Genomic DNA, 9,896 nt, shown 5'->3' on the forward strand with positions numbered 1-9,896 from the left:
ACACACATCCAGAAAATAGTATCATAAACCCACAGACCATTGTCCAGCTCTAATCATTATCAGAATGTGGAGAATATTCCTAATATGCATCCTCCATTTTTGTTCTTTTGGAGCTAGTCAGTGGCATTATGCCAATTAGTCTATAGATATTCAGCAACAATGTGTAATTATTTGCAGCATTATCCTGTCTCTGTGATGCCTAACAACATTGGTAATAATGCCCTGGACAGAAGGATATCAAAGGGCCTTTTCACATTCACCCCCCTGCACCCCTACCATCTCTATTGCAAACAAACTGGTGGTTTCATTTGTTCACTTTATAGACCAAACAGTGATGACCATCCTCTATTTGACCAAGATCCTCCCACCTTTACAGCCCTGTGGCCTGACTTCTGCCTGCAGTCTCCATACACAGATCCCTGCAAGGCTAAAATAACCAGATACATCTATCACACCAAGTATGGGATCTTCGAGTCCTTTGTATTCGGCAGCTTCAAAGCAAAGAACAATGCCAAGATGGGGGAGGAACATCCTGACCCACAGTGGTGCTATCAGGGCCTGGCCTAAGACAGGAGGCAGCAGCATAGAGGGGTAGAGGATGGGCTGCAGTCCATGAGTCTCAGAGAGTTGGACATGGCTGAGCGACTAAACACCAGCACCACCCCTCACACGCGCGCTGTGCTTTACAGCTTGCAATGCAGCAGAGTGCCTGTGCAGACTCTTAAAGTCAGACCTTTGGGTCCAATCCTCTCTCTACAAGTTATGAGCTAAGGAAATTACTTTATTTCTTGTTATCTCAGGTACTTCCTAGGTAACATGAGGACATAGCAACAGTTTCTCCCCTTTTCTTTAAAGATTTTTGAGGATTGGATGAATTATATGTGTCAGGTGCTTAGGATAATGCCTGCCACAATGAAGAATTTAAGTTTTACCTGGAGTAATTACTCATTACTGTTATTACTAACACTGCAAAGGACACTGACTTCTCAAAGAGAAGGAATATATGCCTGCTGCATCCATCGATTCCACAGCAACCACATGATGTAGGCAGCACGGACCTCATGTGATACCTAAAGACACGGGATTCTAGGAGGTTTAAATCCTCAGGGACAAAGTTAGGAAAATGCAGAGGTGGCCCCCACACTGAGGTTATGTGACCCCAAAACCACTGAGGGAGAGAACAGGAGTAAGGGGGTGACTCCAGGTGATCATCCAAGGTCCGCTGAGGTCCACTTAGGCAGGCAGCTCTCCTGTCTGTGAAACTACGTGAGGGGCAGCTATTGGTTATGCTGTGGAGGCATGTTCAGCTCACCGACTCCCCTCTGCCCCCTCCCCCTATTGCTTTTTCAATGCATAAGCAGGCTTACACGCCAGAGCGAAATCACCTTCTCCAGCTAAGTTCCTGCCCGGATCAATGCCTGGTGAAGGGCAAATGTCCATCCAGTGGAGAAGCTGGGGCAGTGGTTGTAGGAAGGTGACCTGTGTCACACCTGTCATTTGAGGTAGGTGAGAGGGGTCAGGGCATTGAGGCCCAGACGTGATGACACCTGCATGAGGCTGAAAAGGAGGACCTGGGCTAACATACTACTTTTCACTCTTATGTCTTGTGATTTGCTCTCACCCACCCACTGACCATACACTGTGTGCCATGCGCTACTGTAGGTGCTGGGATGCCCCCTGAGGGATCATATTGGATAAAACTGCATCTGTCTGATCACAATCTGTATTTACATGAGACCATAGCCATAGTCAGATCTGAGAACTGCTGTTACTGGACATTTGGCCCCTGCAGACAGAAGTAGGAGGCATGCCTTGGAGGGAGATTTTGCAATAAACAAGACTGACCCAGCTCCTCCCCTTCCCCACTCCCCTCCTCATTGCCTGATCCCACCCCTCAGCCAGGATATTAAAAGCTCAGTCCATCCCCAGCATCCTCAGGAGCCCTCCTGCAAGGCCACAAAGATGAGCCAGCTCTGCCTCTCCACAGCCCTACTCTTCCTCCTGGTTATCCTGGTGGACAGCACCCCGGTGTATGAACACCATACCCAAGACCAAGGTAGGTCTGGACTCACCTCTCCTCTACAGGTTCTGGGGAAATGATGGAAGTCCATGGAAGGGGGAGGGCAGGTGTGAGGTGGGTGCTGCCAACCCTCTCTGGATTTCTCCTGTCACATTGGCCAGGATTTTTGTTTGTCCGGTTGGTTTTGGCAGCATTGACCTTCCTCCCTATGCGAGAATATTCTTTAGTTACAGGGTTACTTTCTCATTACGGTGTGTGGGCTTCTCATCATGATGGTTTCTCTTGTTGCAGATCAGGGGCTCTAGGCATCTGGGCTCAGTAGTTGCAGTTCACCTGCTTAGTTGCCCCAAGGCATGTGGAGTCTTCCCAAATCAGGAATCAAACTCATGTCCCCTGAATTGGTAGACCAATTCTTATCTCCTGGACCACCAGGGAAGTCTGAATTTGCAAACTTTTATCTCCATTGACATCACGATTCTCATGAGGATATATATTAAAATTTTATATTAAATATGCATATATACCACCAAGTCTACCAGATCAGGGACCCCATTTCTAAGACTCTCTATTCCTTGTACCTGCCTTGTCCCTGAACCTCACTGCAGTGTAGTAATAAAAAGCTGCATAATTTATCCTTCTCTTGGTTAATGGTCCAGGTCTCCTAAAATTCTTGGAATTTACTGACTTTATAGGCAGAGTAAAAAATGTGACTCAAGGTAACCTCAAGATGCAGCTGATCTCCAAGAAACCTCAAATATCCATTTTGAGGTTACAGTTTTCACCACCTCTCATGCTAGAACTTCTGAGCACAGGGAGGGGAGGGAACCGAGAGTGACATCAATCACCAACGGCAGATGATCCAACCAATACGCCTGTTTAATGAACCCTAGAAAGAAATACATAAATACTGGTCTCAGAGGTCTTGTGGATTGGTGAATACAGGTAGATGACATGAGGGTGCTCTGCTCACTGGGGCACAGAGGCTGGGCACACCGCCCTCCCTCTTTGCCATGTACATTCCCTCCATTCTACTTGCTTGAGTTATATTTTGTATGTTAATTTGGGGATAGTTAGCAAGGCACTTTCCAAAATTTAGCAGGCAGTTCTATGGTGCTGTTGAATTTGAAAGTGAGGTCATGGATACCCCGATTTTACCTATTTGATCACAAGCATGAGTGACTCTGAACCTCTTGGCTGGCATCTGAACTGAGGATGGTCTTGAGCCCGCAACCTGCAGAATCTGCAGTAACTCCACAGATTTCAAATCAGAAGTAACTGACTTGCTGGACACCCAGTGGGTGTTTGGGAAACTGGTTGCTGTAGGTAAAGATACCACATATTTATTGTCAGAGAAAAACCCAGACTCACTTTGATTTGGGGATTCAGGTGATGTTCCAAAAGCAGGAGTAATGAAGGTAGGACATTGCACCCAGAAACTCTTCTCGGTTATCTGTATTTTCAAAATTCCTGGTAGAATCAGGTAGTGTATCAAATGGGTTGCAACATGATAGTATCTTGTTCTGGCCCTTCCACCCACATGCCATGTGGGTAAGTCATCTGCAATTTTCTCATTTGAAGAGGGGTACATGTTGTATGGGGTTTTGAACAGATTACCAGTTATGAATATAAAGAGTTGATTCACATTTCATGGTGAATTTTGTGCATTTTCCACCAAGATTCATCTGGTGGAATCTCTACCTACTTGCTCTGGGCAAGAAAAATATTTAGGTTCAAATAATGATTATTCCTCTATTATGAAAAACAACCAGAAGGCCTGATGAATAAGCAGAGCCACTGCAGAGAAAACAAGAAATACAGCCCCTTGTAGGTTTGCCCCCAGGACCAAGGCTGATACAATGTTAGCAAAGTCTCCAGGACCTTGCCTTTGTCCTCTTTTGGACTATTATATTATTATACATATTTGTCCTATCCCTTGTTCACTTCTATTATTTTATTATGCATATTTGATCCTTACCCTGGTGCATGGACCAGGCCTCCTGAAACTCCTGGAATTTACTGTCTTTCATAGGTCTGGAGACAAGCCATAGAAGGAGACTTGAGAAGCGTTCACTAATAGATTTGGTTTCAGTTTTCATCGATGCTGTGGCTATAGGTTTGAACTTTTTGAACCTCTGGGGAGAGGAGAGGGCACTGAGGTTGAGAACAGTCACCACTGGCCAATGATTCAGTCACTATATCTGTTTAGTAAAACCTCAATATAAATCAATGAATATAGGCATTCAGGGAGCTTTTCGGGTGGCAACACAAGGTGGTGATTTGAGGGCCCTGTGTTCTCTAGGGCGTGGAGACTCCCCAGACCTACACTTCCACCTTGCCTTGCACTTCTCACTCATTTTGCTGTGCCTAGATTTATCCTTTATAATAATGTGAGATCTGTATTTGAGTGGTCTTCCTGAATTTGGTCATCAGATTTACTGAGTTATTGAACATGGAGTGGGGTAATGAAACTTCTGTGCTTTAGATACTTTATCAAATCACTACCACTTTACTGTCATCTGGACTGAGGAAAGATTTGAGCCCTCAACATGCAGAATCTGTGCTAACTCCTTCAGTTCATATCAGAAGTAAATTGACTTGTTGTACACTTAGTGGGTGTTTGGGGTATTGGATTTCTTTCTGGAGACACCACATATTTGGTGTCAGGGTAACCCAGACTCACTCTCCCTGTGCTTTGGGAGTTGGTAAGAGTCTTGGGAAGGGGAGTAATGAAAATAGCACACTGCACCCAGAAACTCTCACAAATTGATATTTTCAGAGTTCCTGGCAGAATAGCGTAGTATATCAAATGAGTTGAGACAGGGAAATTTCTTGTCCCAACCCTGCCACCCATATTCTGTGTGTTCTGGGACAAGTCATCTACAGTTTCCTCATCTGAATAGCAGGTACGTGCTACATGGATTCTTTGACCATATTACCAGACATAAATATAAAGAGTTTATTTGCATGCCATGGCCAATTTGGTCATTTTCCACCACAATATGTACATTTGAAAAAATTCCTCTACCTACTTCCCTGGGACCAGAAAGTATATTTATGTGTCAAATAATGATTATCCCTCTATTATAAATATTAATCAGAAAGACCTGGGACCCGTGAGCAGAGTAACTGCAGGGAGAGCATGAAACACAGCCCTTGCATAACTGGTTCATGAGACCAAGGTTGATACAATATTAGCAAAATCTCCAGGCCTTTTCCCTTGTCCACTTTTGACTATCATTTTATATCTATGTTTGATCCTTTCCTGGTTCATGATCCAAGACTCCTGAAAATGTTGCAATTTTTGTCTTATATAGTTGCCGAGCTTTTTAAAGGAATGGGATTCGATGAAATAAAAGGACTGGCTCAAACAATGAGTAAAGGTTAGAACTTTCTTTACTTGTGGGGATAAGGGAGGGCACTGAGATTGAGATTGGCCACCACTGGCCAATGATTTAATAAATATGTCTATTTAGTGAAACCTCAATAAAAAATCCTTCAATATACCTGTGGCGGATTCATGTCAATGTATGGCAAAACCAGTACAATACTGTAAAGTAATTAGCCCCCAATTAAAATAAATAAATTTGTATTAAAAAAAATTAAGATAAAAATATATAACATAAACAAAAAACAAAACAAAGATCCATCAATATAGGCTCAGAGAGATTATGAGGTAGAAACCAATGGTGGTGATGTGAGTGAGGGTGTTGTGTTCACCAGGTCGTGGAGGCTCCGCCCACCTCCACTCCTCCTTTGCCCTAAACATCTCCTCCATTTCGTAGTTCCTGAGTTTTATCCCTTACATTAACCTTAGAACAGTAAGAGTCTTCCTGAGTTTGTTTGCCTGTTCTATTGTTATTGAGCATTGAGGTGAGGTCATGGAAACTCCCACTTCTAGTCACTTGGTCAAGAGCGTGAGTGACTCGAGAACATACGGCTGACATCTGAAGTCAGGACAATATTGATGCCTCAACCTGTGGCGTCAGCACTAACTCCACAGATACGGTATCGAAAGTCAGCTGACAGTGGTTCACCCATTGGGTTTTGGGAATCAGATGGTGTTTGTGGAGAAACCACGTATTTCTTGTCAAGAAAAAAACAGACTCACCCTCCCCTGTGATTTGACAGCTCACATGAGGCTGGGGGAGAGGTGAGTAGTGAAAGTGGGACACTACTCCCAGAAACTCTTACCAGTTATCTGTATTTTCAAATTCCTAGCAAATCAGTAGCGTATCAAATGGGTTGTGACCTGACAGTATCTTGTCCTGATGAGTCCACCCACATGCTTGTGTGCTGGGGCAAGTCATTTGCAGCTTCCTCATCTGAACAGGGAAAATGTGTTACATGAGTTCTTTGAACAGATGACGAGTCATGAATACAAAGTTTATTCACTTTTGATGGCCAGATTTTTCCATTTTCCACCACAATATGTTGATCTGAAAAGCATTTCTCTACCTACTTGCTTTGGACAAATAAAAGTATTCATTTATAAAGCAATGATATTCCTCTATTATTAAAAACTAATTAAAAGATGTGGAACCACGGAGGAAAGCAACTTCAGGGAGAGCAAGAAACAGCCCTTGTGTAGTGGACTGTGGGACCAAAGCTGGTACAATATTACAAAAGTCTCCAGGCCCTTCCCCTTGTCATTTTTTGACTATTATTTTCTTATCCATGTTGATCCTTTCCCTGTTTCATGGACCAGGCCTCCTGGAAACTCTTGTAATTTACTCTCTTTCATAGGTCAGATGATGATTTCTGGAAGGCAACTGGAGAACCATACAGTAGAGGTGTTCCCAACACAAGCTCTCAAAGAAGAGAATAAAGGTTTGTAGTTTCTGCACCTCTGGGGAAAGGAAAGGTCACTGAGAGTGACAGCAATCACCAATGGCTAATGATCCAACCACTATGCCTGTTTAGTGAAATCTAGAAAGAAATACATAAATGCTGGGGTCAGGAAGCTTGTGGGTTGGTGAATACTGGAAGATAATGGAAGGGTGTTCTGTTCACTAGGGGACAGAGGCTGGGCACACCACCACCCCCACTTATCCTACACATCTCCTCCACTTTACTGCCTTGAATTATATTTTGTATATCAATCTGGGAAGAGTAAGCAAGGTTTTCCTAAGTTTAGCTGCAGATTCTATTTAGTTGTTGAATTTGAAGGTGGGACATGGATTCCCTGATTTTAGCCATTTGGTCACAAGCATGAGTGACTTGGGACCTCGTGGCTAGCATCTGAACTGAGGACAGTCTTGAGCCCATAACCTGCAGAATCTGCAGTAACTCCACAAATTTCAAATCAGAAGTAAATGGACTAGCTGGACACCCAATGGGTGCTTGGGAAATTGGTTTGTGTTTGTAGGGACAGCACATATTTGTTGTCTGGGAAAAACCCAGACTCATTCTCCCTTGTGATTCAGGGGCTCAGAGATGCTCTAAAAAGGGGGAGCAATGACAGTAGGACATTGTATCCAGAAACTGTTCTCAGTTATCTATTTTTCCAGATTTCCTGGCAGATTCAGGTATCAGATGAGTTGTAATTTGAGAGTATCTTGTCCTGGCCCTGCCACTCACATGCCGTGTCCTGGGGCAAGACATCTGCAATTTTCTCATCTGAACAGGGGATGCATGTTACCTGGGTTTTTGAAGAGATTACCAGTCATGAATATAAAGATTTGAATCACATTTCATGGTGAATTTTGGGCATTTTCCACTAAGAAGTTTAATCTGGAAACAATTTCTCTACCTGTTTTGAGTAAGAAAGTATATTTAGGTGCCATATAATGGTTATTAACACTTCCCAGGTGGTGTTAGTGGTAAAGAACACACCTGCCAGTGTGGGAGACCTGGGTTCAATTGCTGGGTCAGGAAGACCCCCTGGAGAAGGACACGGAAACCCACTCCAGCATTCTTGCCTGGAGAATCCCATGGATAGGGGAGCCTGGTAGCCTACAGTCCATGGGGTTGCAGAGTCGGAAGCAACTGAGCAAATTCACTTTCACTTTTCTGGGCTCATGAGGGTCTTCCAAACTCATCAACTTCACATACCAAAAGACACTTTTATTGTTCTCATCACAACACAAATACTAAGATTTTTAGGAACAGTGTCAGGAAAAAGATGAAAAAACAGATACGTACATTTCTTCTTACAATCACAGTATCAATAGTATCAATATTCAATTTATAGAATCCCTGTGAGGTAACCAAAGTAAACACAGAGGTATGTTTTCTTCATGCCTTTTTCTATTATAGCACGATTTCTTCAAAATTCTTATTAATGATTAATTTTATTAATGATTTTATTAAAATTTTATTAATAACCATACACATAAGTGCAGAGAATATTAATAGTATTATAAAACTCAGGCATCCAGACCCAGTAATTATTGACATGTAAGGAATATTTCTTACCTGTGACCTGTTTATGTTGTAGAGTCGTGGGTTTGTTTTTTTTTTAGCATTTCTGTATTTATTGGGGTGAGTTAGTTAGTTGCAGACCCCAGGTTCAGTAGCTATGGCATACCAACTTAGTGCCTACAGTATTTGGGGTTTAGTTTTCTGACAATGGATTGAACCCAGAATTCTTTTCTTGGAAGGCAGATTCTCAACCACTGGACCACCAGGGAAGCCTTATAGAAGTTTTAAGGCTAATCAAAGGCATTATCCCAATTTTGCTTGGTACTTCATGAGAAAGTATACATTTGTACATAAATACTGTATCCAGGAGATGATGAAGGACAGGGAAGCCTGGCTGCAGTCCATGGGGTCGCAAACAGTCCAACACAACTGAGTGAATGAACAATTACAACTGTATCATGTCACGCTTAGCAACAGTCATAATTATGCTCCAGAAAGAGGTTTTCAAATGGGCTCTTCAATTTGACCATCCCCCACAACCCTAACATTCTCTATTCCAAACTAACTGGTGGTTCTAGTTGTTGACCTCTTAAAGAGCTGTGATGACCATCCTCATAACTGATGATTCCCCTCTCATTAAAGCAGATTCTAAGCCTGCCTTCTGCCTGGAGCCTAAATTAACAGGTCACGGCAAGGCCTCAAGGCCCAGGTACTTCTACAATGCTGAGACCGGTCACTGTGAGCCGTTTACATATTGTGGCCTCGGAGGGAACAAAAACAACTTTGTATCAGAAGAGGAGTGCATGAAGACCTGCAGTCAAGAGGCAGGGTCCCCATGGTAAGACAGGGGGCAGGGCACCGGAGGAGGGGAAGGGCTGGGGAAAGAGGCGGAGCTCAGGGGGCCACACACCATTCACCCTGCACAGTGTCCTCCTCCTCGCTGCTGCCAGGAGAAGAGGCTGCAGTGTCCTGTGAAACCACACTGAGCGAGTTCTCCAGGGAGAGAATGGCAGAAGGTCAACCCCAGAGGCCTCTTTGTGGTCATCTCAGCCTGATCACATGCTCCCCTTTCTCATTTGGCAACACTGACTCAGCCACCCTTCAGGGCAGGTCTGCAGTGCTCCTGAGCACCCCACCTAAGCTTGGAAAATTCACTTCCATCTTGTTCATAATTCGGGTCATGAGACCATAGTTCCATATTTTTTGGAAAGTATAGGATCTGTCAAGATGACAGGCTTCCATGTCTGGGCCTACAATGTTGGCATTCAGCAAGTTCCTTTTTTCTCTCTCTCTCTTTTTTTTTTTTTTGCAGAGAACATGCAAAAAGTGGTCGCCAGGAACCTTGAAGTCTGAGGAGGACCCCTCCAGGGCTGGGCTTTGGCTCCTTCTGAAACTGTTCAGTCTCCTCGCAGTTCTCTCCTCTACCCTCATCAGCCAGACCTGTCCATTTCCTTACCTCCATGGGTCTACATGTCTTAATTCTGTCTCATCCAGTTGGCTGTCAGCACCATGAGAA

General features: G+C 43.7%; 1 protein-coding gene across 1 annotated transcript; it reads left to right on the top strand.

The window, feature by feature from the left end:
- Positions 1–1,962: 1,962 nt before the first annotated feature.
- LOC136158020 (trophoblast Kunitz domain protein 1-like) lies at positions 1,963–9,693 on the top strand. The gene is made up of 6 exons (XM_065919804.1): positions 1,963–2,056; positions 4,050–4,133; positions 5,335–5,394; positions 6,764–6,847; positions 9,023–9,218; position 9,693. Coding segments are annotated over exons 1-6 (519 nt in total).
- Positions 9,694–9,896: the final 203 nt, after the last annotated feature.

Source organism: Muntiacus reevesi, chromosome 2 (genome assembly GCF_963930625.1).
Source record: "Muntiacus reevesi chromosome 2, mMunRee1.1, whole genome shotgun sequence".
Lineage (NCBI taxonomy): Eukaryota > Metazoa > Chordata > Mammalia > Artiodactyla > Cervidae > Muntiacus > Muntiacus reevesi.

Bases quoted from the DNA above. Each gene is read 5' to 3' on its own strand.
- LOC136158020 (XM_065919804.1), top strand. From the start codon at position 1,963: ATGAGCCAGCTCTGCCTCTCCACAGCCCTACTCTTCCTCCTGGTTATC. The intron at 4,134-5,334 runs GTTTGAACTTTT...TGTCTTATATAG, and splicing joins CATCGATGCTGTGGCTATAG to TTGCCGAGCTTTTTAAAGGA. The intron at 6,848-9,022 runs GTTTGTAGTTTC...CTCTCATTAAAG, and splicing joins TCTCAAAGAAGAGAATAAAG to CAGATTCTAAGCCTGCCTTC.